Genomic DNA, 21,483 nt, shown 5'->3' on the forward strand with positions numbered 1-21,483 from the left:
ACAAAATGCCTCATCTTGTGGTCACCTAACTCAGGACTGGTAAAATGAAAAGCCTGCAGTTGCTTTTCATATACTGAAAAGTGAAACTGGGTCATTAATTGTAGAATAGAGCTCCAGCTTTCCATGCCATAGTTAACTGGCTCTCCTGAGAAAAATCTAAAGGTGTCTTCATAGCCTGTGGATGCTGCAGAGATGCAAGTTAGCCTGAGGGGAAATAAAACATCAAATTAGATATGACTACCTAAAATTGTATGTTGCAATTACAAACCATTTACAACCCCCCCTCAAAGACTCTTGTTATTTTTAGAAATAAATAGTATCTCTGTCCAGTGCCTGAACAATGGGAAATGAATTTTTTGACAGTAAAAGCCAAAAGACAAACTTCTAAGTACAACTTGTAGACAGCTATAACAAACCTTTAATGGATATTGGGTGTGGGCATTGGGGTCCTGTCATTTTTGACACTGTGTCCCAAGTAGCTTAAACCTAACACTCAAGGAAAGGTGGAGGCTTCATCGGGTCTGTAACATCTGGGGTTTTATTTGTCATTTTGGCTTACTCTGCAAGCGCAAAAGAAAGAGTAAAAGGGGATTATCTTGACAATGAAATGAGTTACCAAATCTTGTGATAATGAAAAGCAGAAGAATTCTAATGCCTTTCTATAGTCCCTGAGGTAGAGGTGCGTTTATGGTTTTGGAGAGGTAAAATGTAGGCAGGCAGAACAGATGGCCTAGAGTCCGTGAAATGTGATACCCCCTTGTCCCTCGAATGAGTACCACTATTAATCCTGCTCAGATTCCCTCCTATTACTTTATAACAAGGTTCAAAGTTGCTACTGAGGAACTGGCATCTACCTCTTTCTTGCCCTTAAATTAGCTTTAAATTACTGATTTTCTTCAGTGATGTAATTTTTCTCTACATTCTGTTGAACTATTAAGGCATTCAAAATAAAAAGGGAAAATAGAAAGCTCCAAAACTTGAATAAGAAATAGAAACTAATTAAATTATAATTTCTCTCCAAAGTACTGGCTGATTTTACTTCAAATAAGATAAAAAATAAAAGTTATTACTATATGAACTCTCAACATATAACATGTAAAGTTTATTCTTTTTGCTGTGGTAGATAGACTTGTAGACAATAAATATACTATCTCTACCTTAGAAAATATCTTTTTGAAACCTTCAAGAAATAAATAAAATTTGGGCTGGAGAGATGGCTTAGCAGTTAAGTGCTTGACTGTGAAGCCTAAGGACCCTGGTTCAAAGCTCGGTTCCCCAGGACCCACGTTAGCCAGATGCACAAGGGGGTGCACACATCTGGAGTTCGTTTGCAGTGGCTGGAAGCCCTGGTGCGCCTGTTCTCAATCTCTCTCTATCTCTCTCTGTCACTCTCAAATAAATAAATAAAAAATGAACAAAAAAAATTTTTAAAAAAAAGAAATAAAATTTATAAATATTTCATTTTTAAAAGCTAGTAGATTTTGCCACTAGCAATGTCTATATAGTCACTTACTCTTTTATTTAAGCAAATTAAGCTTATGCAGCCTCATACATATTCTGTCTTGAAGCATATTCATTCTTCTGGAGCGAAGAGCTCAGGCATTTCTATGTCCTTCCTTCCTTCCTTCCTTTCTTTCTGTTTTTGGGTTTGTTTTTTTGTTTGTTTGTTTCAGTTTGGGGACAGATGTCTCATGTAGTCTAGGTTGTCTTCAAACTTGCCATGTAGCGAAAGCTAGCTTTCAACTCCTGGTCTCATGCCTCTACCACCCAAGTGCTAGATTTACAGGTATGTGGCCCCACACCAGTTTATATGGCACTGGAGATGGAACTCAGGGTTTTTTGTTGTTGTTGTTGTTGTTTTGTGGGGGTTTTTTTGTTTTTTTTTGTTTGTTTGTTTTCTTTCTTTCTTTTGTTTTTGTGGGGGTTTTTTTGTTTTTTGTTTTTTGTTTTTTTGCTTGCTAGGCAAGCACCGTACCAACTTGGCTACATCCCCAGGCTTATGAATTTCTCAAAATGTCGGTTACATGATCATCATTCTTCAGGTCCATTTTCTGTTTTCGTGCTTGGGTTTCCTTTAGTTGTTTGAGAGTAAACAGCCTTTAAAATGAATAGGGTAGTAATTTCAGAGAAATAGAGGTAACAACTGGGTTGAATCTCTGATGTATTAATTTCAAGGCTGCATGAGAAATGAAAACTTTCTAGTTAGCCACAGAGTGAGGCTAGCAAAGCAGTGTCTGTGTGATGGTGAACACAGTGTACCTGCCCAGCCTTCCTAGAGGGAGATGAGCTCAGAGCAGAGAGATAACCATCTCTGGCTTTTTCTTCTGATTCATCACTGACCTGAACTCCATTTGAACCTTGTTAGACAAAAAACAAGCAGAATTCCTGGCCCAAACTATAAAATATAATTAAGCCCTTTTGAAACGATGTGTAAAAGAACATTGCTGTACCCCCACTTATAACCACTACCACCACCACAACCAATAAAGTTAAATCAAGCACTGCCTGTAATGGATTAAAATAATAAATGTTCTTGGATCTCAGTGTTTGAAGTACTTGAAGAAAACAGGCTTCCAGCAGCCTGGGTAGCTGCATGTAGGGGAGACATTTATTAATGACAAGTTCAAGGATTTGGCCTGCTGAAGATCATTACTTTCTGTTTACCGTGTGTTACACATCTATTGTATGTTTGCAAAGCCCACATGTGTCCACACACAATATTTGAAAGTCTTTTTTGCAACAAAAGAATTATTAACTGTATAAATATAGTTCTCTTGGGGAGTATGAAGTTGTCCTAAGACCCTGTTCCCTTCTAATGAGAAATCCAGTGTAGTTATTATAATGTTCCATCTGCATTCACTTTCATATCTTGTCTCTGTCTGTATTGGTCTATACCTCACTCTCAGTTTTAGTTACCAAATTCCAGGCTTCATCTACACTCTTCTAGAAAGCTGTTGACTCAAATTATGCATTTTGGACTTGGTAGGGGAGGAAAAGTATCAATGCTCTTTATTTCTCCTAATGTTAACAAATGTATGATAAAGTTAGATAGCCGTTGATTTAGGTGCATTTCAATTAAAAACAAAACAACAAGAAGACAAGAAGTCTTTGAGATAACAAAAATGCTATTAGCATGTGCAAAATATTACTGAGGAAGAAAAGTTCCAGCCCTAGTTATTAAGTACTAGAGACCTTTTGCATCCTAATGATAGCACCTATTAGCTTAGTATTCTGTGAAATACACATGTATTGACAGAGCCCCGAGAATACAGAAAAATAGGTTAGAAGTAAATCTCTCCAAGTGGTTGAATTTGTGACAACACTCAGCTTTGCCTGTAGTCATAGAAAATTGTCTTTTTGTCCATGTACATCAGCAGGCCATTTGCTAGGAAGATTTCTGGCAAAGCAACCCTGGCAGTAATGAGTGATTGAAGGTACACCTGAGATGTTCTTTTACACCCTGGCTAGTCCCCTAGACCTGTAAGCAGCATTCACTTAACTTTCTGAGGCTGTGCAAGAAAGCAGGATAGGAAAGCATTTCTTTCCAATGCTGTTCCCACTTGGGAAATGAAATTACTAAGAGCTAGCTAACTAGCTATGAGCTAGTTTTGATAAAGCAACTTAGTACTTAAAGGAGACTGACAGAATCTACATTCCAGCTCTACTACTTACTGACAAGTTGATTGTGGTGAAAGCTGCTTAACAGCTCATCTTCCAGAGCAAATCAAGAATCATTCACAGGGCTGTCCTGAGAATTAGTAGATATAATGTATGCAAGTATCCTACACATTGCTTGACACAAAAAAATGCTCAATAAATATCACTGTTTTGTATCTTCTTTCCATCTCTCAACAAATATATAGTACTTGGGTGGTAAAGTCATATATTACTAAATTTTTCAGCTCAAAATTATCATTAAGGTCATACTTTTCTTTACCAAGAATGCTTTTGACTTGTCCTCTTAATGGTCCAAATACATTCTATTTATAATTAGATAACTAATCATTTACCACTTTGATAAAATAGTAACTAAAAATGAGAACCTTAGTAGATTTCCACAGCCCTGTCTTTCAGAGTCCTGACTTCTAGGTTCTTTGAGACACTAAAAGTATCTTATAGACTAACATTACTACAAGGCACCTCCTAAGAATCAAAGTATCCCAAGATAACCCCTGAGCTAATTATGCCTGCTTCACTGAGGTAAGCCTGAAGAGGTGAATTGATTTTCCCAGGAATATTCTGAGGTAGAGTGGATATCTCATGATTTCTGATCTTTGTGTTGTATCAGTAGATCAAGAGCTCTAGCAAGTCATTTTGCTTTCAACATTAAGTTTATACCCATTCTCCCATTCCTATAATAATCTTTCAAAAAAAAAAACTGGATTCAGCTAGCCATGATGGAATTCAACAGTAAACTTGGGAAGCTAAGGCAGGAGGATCTAGAGTAAGGCCTGTCTAAGCTATGTAGTGAAACCTCCTCCTTACCCCAAGGGAAGAAATGGATTCAGCAAAAGTTTTGTATTTAGTTAGTCAGCTATTCATCTCAGAAATATTTCAGGTGCCTATTTGCCATTCTTTTCCTCTGTAAGAAAACGTCATCCACTCTTTCATATGCAGTCAAATATCAGTCTATTTTTGTTTTTTTTAAAGCTTCGCCACATGATCAAATCAAGTTTTTTTGTCTAATAAATTCACAACTGTAAAAACAGTGAGCATGGAGTGGGAGAGACAGCTTACCAGTTAATGTGGTTGCCCTCAAAGCCAAAGGACCCAAGTTCAATTCCCCAGTACCCACATAAGTCAGATACACAAGCTGGTGTATGTACCTGGAGTTCATTTGCAGTGGCTAGAGTCCCTGGCATACCCATTCTCATTCTCTCTCTCATAAATAAAATATTTAAAAAAAAAAAAACAGTGAGCATGGTGGCAAGTTGGAGGGGAATAAGGGGTAAGTCATATATCCTTTATCACCTTTTGATATTTTTAGTTGGGTTTTTCCAAGATCCTAGACTTTTTTAAATATTTCACCAAAGTACCTTTCTTGCCAGGTGTGGTGGCGCACGCCTTTAATCCCAGCACTAGGGTGGCAGAGGTAGGAGGATCGCCATGAGTTTGAGGCCACCCTGAGAATACATAGTGAATTCCAAGTCAGCCTGGGCTAGAATGAAACCACCCTACCGCGGTTAAAACAAAAACAAAAGCAAAACAAACAACAAAAAAAAAAACTTAGCCAAGGACCACATATAAGCAGCAGCTCAGTAGTCATTTCAACTTTAATGAGTAACTCTTTCTGTGGAAAAAAAAACCTCGTCTTCTGGCTTCTTGTTATTGTTTTGGTTTGTTACCTACAGATGTTGTGATTTGGATTAGAGTAACCATCTCAGCTTTTATTCACCAGTGAGTAAGAGTTCCTGAAGACAATGGAAGTCAACCCTGTGTGAAGTCAATAGATTCCTAGCAGAAGAGGTACATACTAGCGAGCGGGCCACCCAGTGGCGCTTTCACTTTATCATCACCATCTTATTACTTCATTGAGCACTGCCATTCCTTGCAGCCTGAATGCTAGGGTACATGTAATTCTCTGTCTTGCTTTCTATCCTAAATTTAAAATTACTAGATTAACAGGTACAATATATTTATATAGACTTATAAATATAATCCAATCAGTTTTCATATTCTCTTTGAATGGAGATGGTTTTTTCAGGGTTAGAATTCCCAAGTGCTGTGTGTGTGTGTGTGTGCACATGTGCATGTAGGTTTGTGGCATGGTGCACGTGTACAGGTCAGAGGACAAATCTCATATGTCAGCCATCAACTGCCACCTTGTTTGAGACAGAGTCTCATTCACCATTCTATTCACCAGGCTAGAGGGCCCTACAAGCTTGTGGAGATTCTTTTGTCTTTGCCTCCCATCTTACCACAAGCATGCTAGGATTACAGATAGATGCCTGTCTTAATGTTCACTTTTTGTGTGGGTCCTGGGTATCTGAACTTAGGTACTCAAGCTTAGAGCAAGCACTTTTATCTGCTGAGTTATTCCTCCACACACCCCCACCACCACCAATGCCATACTTTTAAGAGCTTCAAAGTAGTTACTTGAAAGACAAGAAATGGCTATATCTTTATGGATCATACTTAAAACTTGTATCTTCCTCACATTTTAAGGTATCCTGATGCTTAACTATTATGCAACTCAGCTTCTGGATGTTTCTAACGTATGCTTGCTAATTTTCTAATGGCCTAAGATTACTTGATTACTTCCAGCTCTATAAAGCCAAATACCTGGAAATGCTTTGCCAGTGCTTGTTATCATCTAGGACTCTTCCTAGTGATATACAGGAGCCTCATTCAGACTTGCTTTGCTCAGTCAGCATGAAAGTGGGACCTTACTTGGGGGCCAAGTACATGCTGATGGTGATGGGCTGGCAGCGTTTTGTAAATGTTTTCCAAACAAGTGGTTTGCATTTATTAGTCTTCTGAAGGAGTATTTTAAAGGTCATAAAACTATTTGTTCCTTGAACTAAGCTTTTATACTCAATGAGAAATATGTCTGTATGCAAACAAAACAAATTCTGTTTATCACACCAGTTATTTCTGAAATCACTTCACAATGTTGCTTCACCTCATTTAGTTTAATTAAATATTTGCCATTAGTTCTCTAAAACTCAAAATATAAACATGCTTTTGAAAGTGGTCAATGGAAAAATCCCACAGAAAAGCATTCTGTTAATGAGAGACCTGATCACACAATTACTGAAGGCAACAATGGATCCTGGGACATGAACATAAACAGAAGAAACTAATGAAATTCAAATATCTACTGTTGAGCTGAAGACATGGCTCAGTGGTTAAGGTGCTTGCCTGCAAAACCTAATGACCAGACTTTGGTTCACCAGTACCCACGTAGAGCCAGATGTGCAAAGGGGCACATGCATTTGGAGTTAATTTGCAATGGCTAGAGACCCTGGTGTGCCCATTCTCATTCCCCCTCCCTCCCTTCCCCCTTTCTCTCCCCCCCTTAAAAATGAATATAAATATTTACAATAATAAAAAAATCAAATATTGTCCCACTAATAATGTGCTAGTTGTTGAAAATTGTACTCTGATTTTCTATGTTACCACCATGAGGGAAAGGTAGATGAAGAACATCAACTTTGCTAAAAGCCTAAGATATCCTTTAGAAATTTAAGCTTTAAATATTAATTGATCAATAATTTAAATAATAAAATAATTTAAATAATAAAAGGTTGTGATGTTATATCTTATACTTTCCATGATATTTTAATTTTTTAAGTCACTGTCTTATAGTTTTTAAAATTTATAGAGAAAAGTATACAAGAAATGTGATGGATAGTACAAGGCAAAATCCCATTGGTTAAAAGGTCCATATCATTGGAACACTGGGTAACAAGTAACAGAAAAGCCAATCTAAAATGGGTTAAAGCAGTGTCGAGAACATGAAAAGCTCTAAACCTGTGCTGTCCCAGGCAAGGCAGAGCCTGTCAGGGTTCTTCCTGACACCTCATGTAGCTTCAGCCTCAGGCTCCATTGATGGCTTAAGCAGGTCCAACACAGTCCTTTTCTTAACTTTAAAACCAAAGAGCAGGGCTGGAGAGATTGCTCAATGGTTAAGGCACATGCCTGCAAAGCCAAAGGACCCAGGTTCAAATCTCCAGATCCCACGTAAGCCAGATGTACATGGTGGCACAGGCATCTGGAGTTTGTCTGCAGTGGCTAGAGGCCCTGGCATGCCCATTCTCTCTCTCTCTCCTTCTCTATGTCTCTAATAAATAAGAATAAAAATAATCTCTTTAAATAAAAAAAAAAAGAGCAAAGAGAAGGGCTCCTTTGCAAAGTAGTTTTACTCCTTATTGATATTTCTTGGATCTCATACTCATCCCTGAACCAACACAAAATCCATTGAATTTCCAACATGGAAATCTGTGAAGTGCAGCAAGCTCTCAGTCTATGGCAGACAAATGATCACCAATCCTGCCCTTACTGTAGTACAGAGATACCTGTGTCAGTCTTTATCTCAATTACCGAGTCTCTGGATCTCAGTCTCATCTTTGCCTCTTCCTGCCTTCTTCCATGCTCACCTGAGTCTGGCCCATTTTCTTGAGGTTCCAGTGTCTCAGATTGTCTGATCATTGGCTTCCTACTTCTGAGCCATTTTTAGTTCCTACCTGGCTGCAGTTTGAATGTTGAAGGTTCCCTCAAATGCCCATCTGCTTAAGGGTTTGTTTCTCAATATGACACTCTTGGAAGGTGCTGTTGACCTGTAGAATATTTGGCCTAATAAATGCTTATGACCTAATGGGGCATATCTTCAAAGGGTATCATGAGACTCCATTATCGTCTTCTTTCTCTGTGCTTATCTTCAGTGAAGTAAGTAGTTTTATCCCTCCATGTTTTCCTGCCTCTCCATATGCCCAAAACAATGAAGCCTCAAATCATAAAGTGGACCCTCCAGAATTGTGGTGTAAAATAAACCTGTTCTCAAATTTAAGTATCTAAGATATTTTGTTATAGTAATTCAGATCTTTCTAACATATTATCATTATATTTTTTTTCCTCTTGAAAATTGTGCTTTCCTATTCTATGCAACTAAGGATAGCATTTGCATAACAGGAGCAAAGAATTCATAGATTAAATAGTGCTTACAATGAACATAAATTATCAACATTCCACATTTGATTTCGTAAAAATTCAGGTCTAGATATTTTTTCATTCTTTCCCTACCCATCAATAAATACTTACAAAATTGTATATGTCTGGGGAATTAACAGCCTTGTATCAGATCTAATTAACTCTCAAAAAGGTTATATAACTTTGAGTATACATGAGATACAATGATAGAACTTTTATCATTTCAGAATGAGATCTTACAGGCAAAATCTCAGAAATAAATTTAGTCATTATAATATGAATATTTTGGAAGCCATTTCTTCATAGTAGAAATATGTAGTATAATATATACACATTGTAATGAACACTTGTTGGAACTTATTGGGTCCAATATATATGTTATTTCTGCAAAGATAGTATTTTATATATGCTTATAAATATTCTTTTTTTTTTTTTTTTTTTTTTGGTTTTCTAAGGTAGGGTCTCACTCTAGCTCAGGCTGACCTGGAATTCACTATGTATTCTCAGGGTGGCCTTGAACTCTTGGCAATCCTTCCACCTCTGCCTCCCAAGTGCTGGGATTAAAGGCGTGCGCCACCATGCTCGGCTATAAATATTCTTATATAAGTTAAAACTGTCACAAGATGAAAAAGCTAATTTCATTCATCTGTGTGCCTCAGACAAAATTGTGTCACGTTATCAAGCCAAGTCTTAAAAAGATACCAGTCTTTCTTCTTGGTAGCATTCTTTATAATTACCATTGCTTTTAGTTGTCCTTTATATTTGTCTTGGGTTTTTTGCTTGAATTTTGATCAGTCATTTCAAGTGATGTTTCAGGGAACCTTAGAAGCAAGCACATCAGAACATGTGTATTTCATGGTCACAGAAATAAGTTCAAAATAAAGAAAAGGAGCTAGCTAGAAACCACCCTGTGATGTTGAATTAGAGCCATAGATATCAATGTCACTTTACTTTTAAAAGTAAAGTGTACATAAATATAAAAACAAATATAGAAATGTAGATTTGGGGAGATGGCTCAGCAGTTAAAGGAACTTGCTTGCAAGCCTGTAGACACAAATTTGTTTCTCCTGAACACCCACATAAAGATGGACACAAAATGGTAGAGGCATTTTTAAGTTCACAGGCCAGTTAGTTTAACATACGACACAACAGCAGAACACCACCAAGAGAGACCCTGTCTTAAAGGAGGTATAAAGAGAGGGCAAATACGTTAAGATTGTCCTCTGATGACCATGCATGTGTGGGCATTCACGTGTACACTAATGCACACAATCTCTCTCTCTCACACACACATATACACAGAGAAAGATGTGCATGTACATGAGCTCCTATACATGCACTTCTTAAGGTTCTGTCTGCACAGAGGGCCTGCAAGAAGTGAAGCCCTGGTAGGAAATAATACACCTACCGTCCAGATTTTGGTTTCTGGAGACCAGTCCTTGGCAAAAGAAAACAAAGATCCTTGGAGAAATGATACGTACCAGAGGGGAGAAACATGGGGAAAATATCAGATAAGCCAGAAATATCTTGTTGCTGGAAAGTAAAGAAGCTGTCCCCTAAATGGTGAGGTTCATATTAAGGGACATAAGAACAAATCTAAAGGTTTAAGTAGCCAACGGCCAAAGTTGGTTCAAGCATGGTATTGAGCTGGATATGGTGGCACATGCCTCTAATTCCAGCAAGGGAGGCAGAGGTAGGAGGATTGCTGTGATTTTGAGGCCACCTGAGACTACATAGTGAATTCCAGGTCAGCCTGAACTAGAGCAAAACCCCACCTTGAAAACAAAAACAAAACAAAACTAAGGATAGTGTTGAATTGTGACTCATAATTAGTAACTAGTATTCCATACTCATGTAAAGAAGTAATTTAGTATTCCATAGTCATGTAAGTACAGGTGTATAAAAGGGAATAGGAAACCATTATTATCACATACCATGATAATAATCATTACAGTTGAAAATCACTGGTGGAGACAGCCTTAGCAGGTAAAAGTTTGATGAAAAGGAGGATATTTGTTTAATCTCCAAGAATTCATCCCCCAAGGTATTTTATTTACAGAGGGATAATTTATAGTGTGGCAAATCTGAAACATACCCTAACCCTTTAATTTATGCCCATCAACAAGAAAACAGCATCACATCCCCCAGTATCAGGCACTAAGGGTATCCTTTCTTTGCTCATCTTGCCAAAAATAGATAACTGCTCATGAGAAAATATCAAGCAAACCAAGATTGACAAATGTGCTATAGGCTACAACATTCAAAATTTCCCAAGGTCAAATTAGGAAAATACAGATAATACCTCAAAATAATAAAGGCTACATATGATAATCCTATAGCCAACATTATTCTGGATGGGGAAAAACTTAAAATATTTCTTCTAAAATCTGCCACAAGACAAGGGTGCCCATTATCTCCACTCTTACTCAATATAATTCTTGAAGTCATAGCTAGAACAGTAAGACAAGAGAAGAACATAAAAGGGATAAAAATAGGAAAGGAAGAAGTGAAATCCCTACTTGCAGATGTCATTATTCTATATTAAGTAACCCTACAGATTCTAGAGAAAACTCTTAGATTTAATGGATACTTTCAGAAAAGTTACAGGAAACAAATTCAAAATTCAAAATCAGTAGCTAAGAAAGAAATTAAGAAAAATATCCCATTCACAATAGCTCTCCAGAAATGTGAAATACCTCCACAAGAAAAACTTTAAGACACACAAAATAAATAAGACACCAGATGTTAAAGAGACCTTCAGTGCTCCTGGATTGGTAATGTCAATAGTGTATAAATGGCTAAATTAACAAAAGTAATCTACAGATTCAGTTCAATTCCCATCAAAGTCCCACTGGCATTCTTCTCAGAATTAGAAAATACAATCCAACAATTTATATGAAAATACAAAAGACTTTGCATAGTCAAAGCTAACCTAAGTAGAAAGAATACTGCTGGAAGTATCAGAATTCCTGCTCTAAAACTATGCTATGCAGCTACAGTAACAAAGACAGCATGGTATTGGCACAAAAAAAAAAACCAGATGCACAGACCAATGGGATAGAATAGAAAACCAAGTATATCCATACAGCTAAGGATGCCTCATTTTTTTTACAGAGGCACCAAACACACATACACACACACACACACGAAATAAGACAGCCTCTTGAACAGAGGACACTGGAAAAACAGGATAGCCACCTGCCGAAGAATGAAATTAGATCCACCTCTTTCACCTTACACAAAGATTAATTCAAAATGATCAAAGAACTTTATGTAAAGCCAGAAACGCTGACAATAATAGATGAAAACATAGATAATAAACTAGAAGTCATAGATAAAGGTAAAAAGTCATAGGTACAGTCCTCTGAAGAGGACTCCAGTAGCATAGAAAACAATCACAAGAATCAACAAATGGGATTACGTCAAATTTAAAGGTTTCTTCACAGAGAAGGAAACTGTCAACAAAGTGAACATAAAGCTTACAGAATGGCCAGTAATCTTTGCCAGTTATTCCTCTGACAGGGTCTTGACATCTAGAATATATAATGAACTGCACAAATTAAACTCCAAAGGATAAAACTGCCAATCAATAAGTGGACTACAGAAATGAAAAGACAGTTCTCAAAACATGAATAGCCAACAGAGTAACTGTTCATCATCCTTAGCCATCAGAGAAGTACATATTAAAACCACATTGGGATTTCATCTCCCATCAAGAATACTCATGACACCAAGAAAGCAAGTGACAAGTGCTGGTGAGGTTATAGGGAAGAGGAACTCTTAATTTACTGTTGGTGGGAGTGTAAACTATGGAAATCAGTGTGCAGATTTCTCAAAAGGCTGAATATTGAGCTACCATATGGCCTAACCATACCACTCCTCATCATATATTCAAAGGATATCTGTCCTACCACAGAGATGCTTGTTCATACATGTTTATTACTGCTCTGTTCTCAATAACAAAGAAGTGAAATCAGCCCAGAAGTCTATCGTTTACTACTGCTCTGTTCTCAATAACAAAGAAGTGGAATCAGCCCAGTAGTCTATCCACTGATGACTGGATGATGAAAATGTGGTATATGTACAATGGAGTTTTGCTTAGCTGTTAAAAAAAATATAAAGTTGTGAAATTTGTAGGATAATGGAATTGAAAAACGTTATACCAAGTGAGGTAACCCCAGCCCAGAAAGACAAAAAATGGTATCTTCTCACTCATATGTGGATGCTAACTTTAAAAAATTTATATTTTATTGATTTATTTGAGAGAGAGAGAAAAAATGGGCACGTTAGGGCCTTCAGCCACTGCAAACAAACTCCAGATACATGCACCACCTTGTGAATCTGGCTTACATGGGTACTGGGGAATCAAACCTGGGTCCTTGGGCTTTTTAGGCAAGCACCTTAACCGCTAAGCCATCTCTCCAGCCCAGATGCTAACATTTTAATGTTCATGTGTATGTAAATAAAGGCATGTGAAAGTGAATATAGGCTATGATAGGAGACCAAGAGAGGTGACAGGAGATGAGAAAGGAGGAGAGGACAAAAGAAAACAGGTGCTATAAAAGCAGAAAGGAGACTTTTGCAGTGAAGGCACAAGGAAGCAGGGAGTAGGGAAAAGAGAAGGGAAGGGAAAAAATGTTTGAAAACACCGTAATGAAACATAATTCTTTGTATACTAATAAATATATTTCTAAAAAAATCTCAAGGTCATGGAAGACAAGGGTGTCTTGAAAACTTTTTAAAACTACTATGAACCTTCAAATAGGGCCTAAAATTTTTCTATCTGGGTTCCTAAAGAATTGGGATAATATGAGGAACAACATAGGAAGCCTTTGGTATTGACACTTGGTGTACTGGGATGCAGCTGGGCATTCACATTTAGACTCCCACCTGATTCTGGGTATGTTATATAGATTAGTAAAAGATACTTATCTTTGAGGCTAATGGGTAATATAATCTTAAGCATCCTTTTTTTCTAGGTGACAGTACTGAATTCAATGCTCACTTTTTAAAAATCCCATTATGACAATTTTTGGGTGATGAATTGGTATGTTACATTTAGCAGATATTTACTATTGAGAAGCTAACAGGTACTCTAGTTGTTGGAACATTATAACTTAATTCCATTAAGAAAAATAGTTTTTAATTCTTTGATGTTTTTGAGCTTATCTCTAGTTTAAATATTTTTGTTTCTTGATTAGAGAGAGAATGAGTATGGGCACACTATCTCTTGCTGATGCAAACTCCAGAAACATATGGCACTTTGTGCATCTGCCTTTACATGGGTACTAGAGGATCAAACCTGGGCCTATAGGCTTTCTAAGAAAGTGCCTTTAAGTGCTATTGCATCTTCCAACCCTTATCTTCAGTTTGTTTTGTTTTTGTTGTCTGAATTTCTTTATTCTAAATGAAATGTATCTTTGAATGAACATAGTCATCTAACTGAAGTGGAAAGTTCAGTGGCATGATCTATTTGATGAAAAACTTTAAGAAATTGACTTTCATCATGGTAAGTTTTTAACAAAAGTCTTAGCACTAACACTTCTGAGGAGAATTAAAACATGGGTGTCTTATTTTTTCAGTAACAACATATAACATATATGAAATTCTCAAATCTGCACAGAAATGGAACACTACAGTGGGTACTATACTTTGAAACATGTGTATGCCATGGGCCCAAGGTGTTTTTTAATCTTTCATCTTTTTGAAGTATCAAATAGCATTAGCAAAATAAGCCCTGAGCATTACAAACATGGTCTGGTGAAATTCAATATTCACAATGACAATTTAGAATATGAGCTTCTTGGGAGGAAAGTGAACTCACCAATCTAACCTTGCATCTAAATATCTTAAAGTATGCCATTGGTTTTATGGAAAGGTTTTGATCCACACTCCTACTTTAAGTTCAAAAGAAAACCTACATTTTAAAGTGTATTCCTTTTCTGGGTGTATTTACTTTGAACTATAGCATATAGTTTTTCCTCATAAATCTAACCTGCCACTATCTGTTTTTAAGACTTTGTAAACTTCAAGTGGTTATGATGTGTGAAGTTTGGATTAAGCTAAATTTTTTTTTTCTTTAGAAAACACATGTTACATATTTTGATTGTTTTGAATTTTAACATAGGCCAGTCCAAAACTTGAGTATGTAGCTAAGTAATGTACTGTAGTCTATTGCTGTAAGAAATCACAGAAAAATTGCCCTTTCCCATAATGTTAGCAATAGACAAATGAAGCAGCTGTTCTTATTCTTAATGTAGTTATTTGAAAAACTCACACAATTTAATGAAAATGTCTCTACAATAAAATTTAAAATGCTCACACATGGAAAAAGTCATAATGTTTTGGCAGATATTGCTTTGTTAGGAATGTGAATGAGGTATACCTACTTCATAACTAGGATTCTATAATAATGGCATGAAACTATGGGGGAAAGCCAACTGAAAAAAAAAAAAAAAAGGCTCTGACTAAAGGTGAATTAACACTACTTTAAAATATACCTAATCCCTTCCCAAACTACTTTTTGTCAAGAATGAATTATAATGTATACCTCTCTTCATTTCTTTTAGGAGTAATTCTTGGGTCATCATTTCTACTCAGCATAAATGATTTTCTCCTGAAAACAAGTCTCAAAGAAAGAAGTCGGATTCTGATAGGACCTTTCTGTGCTACCACCAGTCTAGAAGCTAAATGGTGTAAACACAGTGGCAACCCAGGCTCAGAACATTCCATACCAAAAATATCCATTGATTTAAGAGGTGGTCTGCTACAGGTCTGTAAAGATTGGCCATCTCTCTCCCCATAAGACTTTAGGACCCTTGTTTATTTATTTATTTATTTTGTTTGTTTGTTTGTTTGTTTTTTGAGGTAGGGTTTCACTCTAGTCCAGGCCGACCTGGAATCCACTATATAGTCTCAGGGTGGCCTTGAACTCATGGAGATCCTCCTACCTCTGCCTCCCAAGTGCTGGGATTAAAGGCATATACCAACACACCCAGTTCTTGTTTCTTTTTTTTAACTACTAAATTTCAAATTTTTGCATGGTGAGAAAGGGCATGAGTATTATTAAATTTTTCAGCTTTACTGTTATATAATTCATTATTTAGACAGTATTATTTAATTGTTTTTATAGTCGATTCACAGAACTGTATGGTCATTGTCACAGTCAATCTCAGTGAATTTTCTTTACTACTCATTCATCACTTGAGGGACTTTTAGAATCTTGCCACTTTGGGCTACTTCGAACAATTATGTTACACACATACACATAGAAGTTTTTTGTGGGGCATGTGTTTTTATTTCTCACAGGTGTATAACCAGGAATGGAAACTTGATATGAATGCAAAAAGTTGACTATAGCCATACCACACTGAATATTCTGATCTCATCTGAATACAAATAGTTGCAAGATTCACAACAATAGGAAATTCAGATAACTGATTTCTCAGTAATGGGGATATATTAAACACAAGTTTCTTGTTTTTATCTTAAAAATGCATTGCCTCAACTTTTACTAACAATAAAACCATTTCACATTGCTTTGAAATACTTGGTTTCATTCAATAATCTTGTAACTCAGTGTTACCTTATAGGTAACTTTATTGTATCCTTTTTTTTGTCCAGTGCAGAAAATAAGTACATATTAAAAACAGTGATAAGGGCAAAAACAAAACTATCATCTCCAGTCTAGTTGCTATCTTGAAAACTTAAAGGGATACAGTGCTTCCTTTCTTACCTTCACTTTTTGTTTGTCTCTACTTTTCATCATCCAATAAAATAAAAATAATATTTATTGAAAGCCGGGTGTGGTGGTGCATGCCTTTAATCCAAGCACTTGGGAGATAGAGTTAGGAGGATCGCAGTGAATTCAAGGCCACCCTGAGACTACATAGTGAATTCCAAGTCAGCCTGGGCTATAGTGAGATGTTACCTCAAAAAAACAAAGTAATAATAACATTGATGCAATAAAAAGTAGACTTAGTATTGCGTCTCCTACTTTCATGTCTGAGATGCCTTAACTTAGGGAGTAGAACCTATGATTCAGAATTTAGCCACAAGGAAGATGGGCTTTTCTACCACCGTATACTCCTTGGACTTTGCTGTGTTTGCTGGTTCTGTTAGAATTACTGGTTGTAATGTCGCTATCCAAAATGTTCAGAGAAACTTTATTACCTAAATTCTTGATCCTTTGACATTAATTACTGTGCCTACTGATCATGCATTGTTACAGAACATTATTATTCAAAAGCAAATGAAAAAACTTACTTTCTCTATGAGAAGAAATTCTGTCTTTGTGCTCTGCAACTCACCTGTAACTCCTGAACAGTTGGGTCTAGAGGGGTTTGAGGTCTGCGCATAGAAGTATTCTCACTAAACACCAAAGCTGGGAGGCTTCTAAAATAAGCCCTTTGGTTAGCTTTTTCTCTAAGAGTAAAAGTGCGAAGAGAGGAGCCTCATGTTCCAGACTTTTAATCTCATGTAAAAATGTACGATGTTATTCGATGAAACTTTTACTATTATTTCACTAACATTTGGCTTGGAGGGTCAGCATATTTTGATCTTGGGACTTTAATCAATGTTCTTTATCCTTTTTGCTGAATGAATTCACAATTAGTACTTCATGTCATTTTCTTCCCATCATTAATGTAGGATTTAAAAAGATATTCACACAATATGTAATACAATTGATTTTCTTGTCATATATACATTCAGGAAATAAAATTCCATCTTATAAGTTATTGCTTTTAAAAAATTATATTTTATCATCAGTTATTAAACTGGATATGATTTATAGTTTTAAATGAATTCAAATGTGATTGTACTTACAAAAAATATTTTTACCTAAAGCCCACTAGAATTTTTCATGTCATTTTAAAGGTCTTCTGGGGTCAAGAACATTTGAATTGTCTAGTTCTTCTGCATGAATTGTTCAATGGATATCTTAATGAAGAGGGAAACTTTGAAGTGCAGGATCCTGAAACAGTGCCTCAAATGCCTTCAACTCTGGAAAAGCATCAAGCTTTTAAAAGTGAGCAGAGTTCAGATGACCTACGGATAGGTCTCTTTCAATATATACAGGATGCTGGTAAGTGACACCAGTTTCAATATGAGCATGTATGTGTTTATGTGCATGTTTAATAAAGCATGTTTATTAAATAGCATATTGATATTGCTTTAAATGTGCATTCATACTTGCAGCATAAACATAATACCTGACCATTCAGTCTCTAAGAGAAATGCATAGTTTCTTCCCGTCTCAAGCCTATAAAAGTGATCTATTAGTTTCTTTATGAGCTTTTATTTTTTGCTCTGAGAAATCAACATGTTCCCCTTTAAAAGCAAATGAAGATTTTTATTTTCATTTGGCAGAACCTTTAAAATTGCCTGGTGTCTATGAAGTCTTGTTTTATAATGAAACAGAAGAGAGCCCCGGGATGATGTTATGGCGTTATCCAGAACCCCGAGTGCTCACCCTTGTACGAATAACTCCGGTGCCTTTCAATACCACCGAGGATCCCGATATCAGCACAGCAGACCTGGGTGATGTGCTACAGGTATGTATCTTTTTTAAATCAAAATATTATGGGAAAGTACTGACCATTTATTAAGAAACTGTTTATAGTGCACTCATTTGTTTCAAATACCACTTGTATGAAAGATATGTACATAAACTTGTGTATCATTTATACATATATGTATAATAGTGAGAGTTACCATAGGATGGATATCTTTGTAGACTATGTAAACTCATTCAGATTTGAGACCCCAGGAGTCCAGGCAGTGGTCTCAGCATATAAGTAAAGTACTCTATGCAGGATGCCTGGCAGTTCTCAGAAGACTGTCATTATTATAGAGATTATGCCATGTTTTGTAGATCTTTTTTAAAGAAATTAGGAACCAAGAGTTGGCAAAGCTCAAAGACAATGGATACTGGCCCAAGGAGCAAGACAGGGTTTGGCTACTCAAAATTGAGAGAGTAAAAGAGGAGAGAGATGGGGGGAGGATTGAACTAGAATCCTCAGACTGGATGAAGGAATTGAGCAAGGCAGATAGGAAGGCTGTCCTCATGTTCTACCTACTAGGAGCAGAATTTAGTATAAGGGTTGAGATGTGCTTTATTGATAGAAATTCTATGTTGCAATCTTAGAATCATACTATTTTTGTTAAAAACAGAAAATTTGGAGCATTAGTCACAGGGTTGATTCAACTCAGCACATTTTCTCCTATGTTCTTATAGTACCAAACCCTAGGCTTGCAACTGAGCATCACGAAACTGATGAGACAATGTCACATGTCCAAAGGTTAGCCTAGCAGGAAGGACTGTGATTTTTTTTTAGGGTTGGATAGTCTCCCTATGAGGCTGGTAAGATGGTTCAGTGGGTAAGGTTCTTGTTGGGCAAGCATGAAGATCTAAAGTTCATATTCATCACCCACATAAAAAGCCAGGCCTGTACAAAGGTGGCCTGTAACATTCCCTGGTTACCAATCTAAAAAACAAAAACAAAAACAAACAAACAAAAAAAAACCCACAAGCTCCAGATTCAGTGAGAAACTGTCTCAGGGAAATGTAGCGAGAGTTATAGATGGTCTTCCTCTGACCTCCACACACGAGCATGTGGCATACATATACCACACCAGCATACTGTACAGTATACACCAAAAAAAAAAAAGGTCGTCGTTTTACCTTTAAGGAGATTAGACAACTGATCCTTAATGGAAGAGAGGTTATGAAAGAAATACCCTTTGTCAATTTTGTATGATACAAATACCATGATTTTGAAGTCTCATCTTTCAGCCCCTTTTTACTGACTTATTTACCTTAAGCAAGCTGTCTATCTCTTTGAGCTTCAATCCTTGACTTAACATAGAAGGTTATCCACCTTTCAAATTGTTTTTTTTTAATTTTGTTTTGGTTTATTTTTATTTATTTATTTGAGAGTGACAGACAAAGAGGCAGAGAGAGAGAAAATGGGCGTGCCAGGGCTTCCAGCCGCTGCAGACAAATTCCAGATGCGAGCGCCCCATGTGCATCTGGCTAACGTGGGTCCTGGGGAATCGAGCCTCGAACCGGGGTCCTTAGGCTTCACAGGCAAGCGCTTAACCGCTAAGCCATCTCTCCAGCCCTCATATTGTTTTTGAAATGTTATAATTAATAAGCTTAAATAAATTCCTTGATATATAGTAAGCTACTACTTTTGATTTCCTTCTTTACTCCTTTTATACAATTGCCTAGATTATTAAGAGACTCCTAAATGAAATCTCAGTCTCTTTCAGTCTCTCTTCCTTTCATCTTAGCCTGCTAGATAGGGCTTAAAAAGATGGATTGAACACTTCCCTGAAGAAAACCTTCAGTGACTCTATCACTTTTCTACGTAGACCCCAGCCTTTATAAAGACCTGAAACTGGCCTATTTAGGATTTCCCAAACAAGGTGGTAACCAGCCCACTTCTTTCTTTGAATTCCTCTTTTTTCTGAAATTGAAATCCTGTACATACTTTGAGAAGAACTAAAGTGATACCTGTTCCTTGAAGGCTTTTCTAGATGCCATGTTAAGACATTTTACCACCCTCCTCTGAAATATGGGAGCATTTATGTTACCACATTTATGTCATTTTGCATCTTCTTTTATGTTTTATCTTATATATCTGTATCTTTTTAAAAATAAATTCACTAGTTTTTTATTGGATTTATTTGAGAGAGAGAGAATGAGTGTGCTAGGGCCCTCAACCACTAAAATGAACTCCAGATGCAAGTGCTACCTTGTGCATCTGGCTTATGTGGGACCTGGGGAATCAAACCTGGGTCCTTTAGGCTTTGCAGGTAAGTGCCTTAACCACTAAACCATCTTTGTAGCCCTTTTCAAATCTTATCTCATTCCTTGATTGTGTATTTCCAACAAAGGAATCATTTATCATTATATTCTTTACTATATCCCTTGGAATAGAGATGTTCAATAGTCAACTGAAAGTGAAAATGAATATATATGAATGTTTGTGTCCCTAGTTCATATTATTCTAAAGTATTAAATTATTGATCACTATTGTATGGAGCTAACACATGAATTTTGGTTTTCATCATTGAGATATATCATGCTATTCTTCAGTGGTATCATCTTCCATAAACACAGTGAGTCCTGATGTGACACAGGCTCTTGGTGGGATCATTGAATATTCTGCCAGAATTATTCTCTCCTAAACAGAGGCTACTTCCTTAATATTAAGATAAATTAATCTCCTTGGCCTAAGTCTTAAAAATAGAATTGAGTTTGAAGGTCTTTTTCCTTCAGGACTAATAGTTCACTAAAACATTGACTTCACAGAGTTCAATTACACTACAGATATCTCAGATTCATCTGCTTATTCTACAATTCAGTGATTATTAATGAGATTTATCAACAAGTTATTCATATTACCATATGGTGTTTATCTTGGAATTTTAATGAAAAATTTGGAAACATGTTCATAATATTCAACTAACCATAGATTCTGAATAAAAATAAAGCCAGGCGTGATGGCACATGCCTTTAATCCTAACAGGCAAAGGTAGGAGGATCACCATGAGTTCAAGGTGACTCCTGACACTACATAGTGAGTTCTAGGTCAGCCTGGGCTAGAGTGAGATCCTACCTCAGAAAAACAACAACAACAAAAAAAAAACTAAATAAAAATGATGACATTAATATTCATAGAAACCAAAATGAGCTTATTTTCTGGTCAGTTTATATTTTTATCATTTAACTATTAAGGTTAATAATATACTTACTTATCAACAAATTTAGGCTCTATAAGGCAAAATAAAATTAAGATCTATAAGATATAAAATTGAGCATTGTTA

The 21,483-nt window shown here is 36.4% G+C and overlaps 1 protein-coding gene across 5 annotated transcripts in view; it reads left to right on the forward strand.

Annotated features, from left to right (window-relative positions):
- Vps13b (vacuolar protein sorting 13 homolog B) overlaps positions 1-21,483 on the forward strand; it is a 659,022-nt gene that overhangs the window by 488,955 nt on the left and 148,584 nt on the right. For all 5 annotated transcript variants that reach the window (XM_045143281.1, XM_045143283.1, XM_045143282.1 and 2 more), the window contains 3 exons: positions 15,219-15,421; positions 17,527-17,734; positions 18,019-18,203. In XM_045143281.1, coding sequence (XP_044999216.1) covers positions 15,219-15,421; positions 17,527-17,734; positions 18,019-18,203 — 596 coding nt within the window. The remainder of the gene's footprint in view (positions 1-15,218; positions 15,422-17,526; positions 17,735-18,018; positions 18,204-21,483) is intronic.

This window comes from Jaculus jaculus, chromosome 2 (assembly GCF_020740685.1).
Source record: "Jaculus jaculus isolate mJacJac1 chromosome 2, mJacJac1.mat.Y.cur, whole genome shotgun sequence".
Taxonomy (NCBI): Eukaryota; Metazoa; Chordata; class Mammalia; order Rodentia; family Dipodidae; genus Jaculus; species Jaculus jaculus.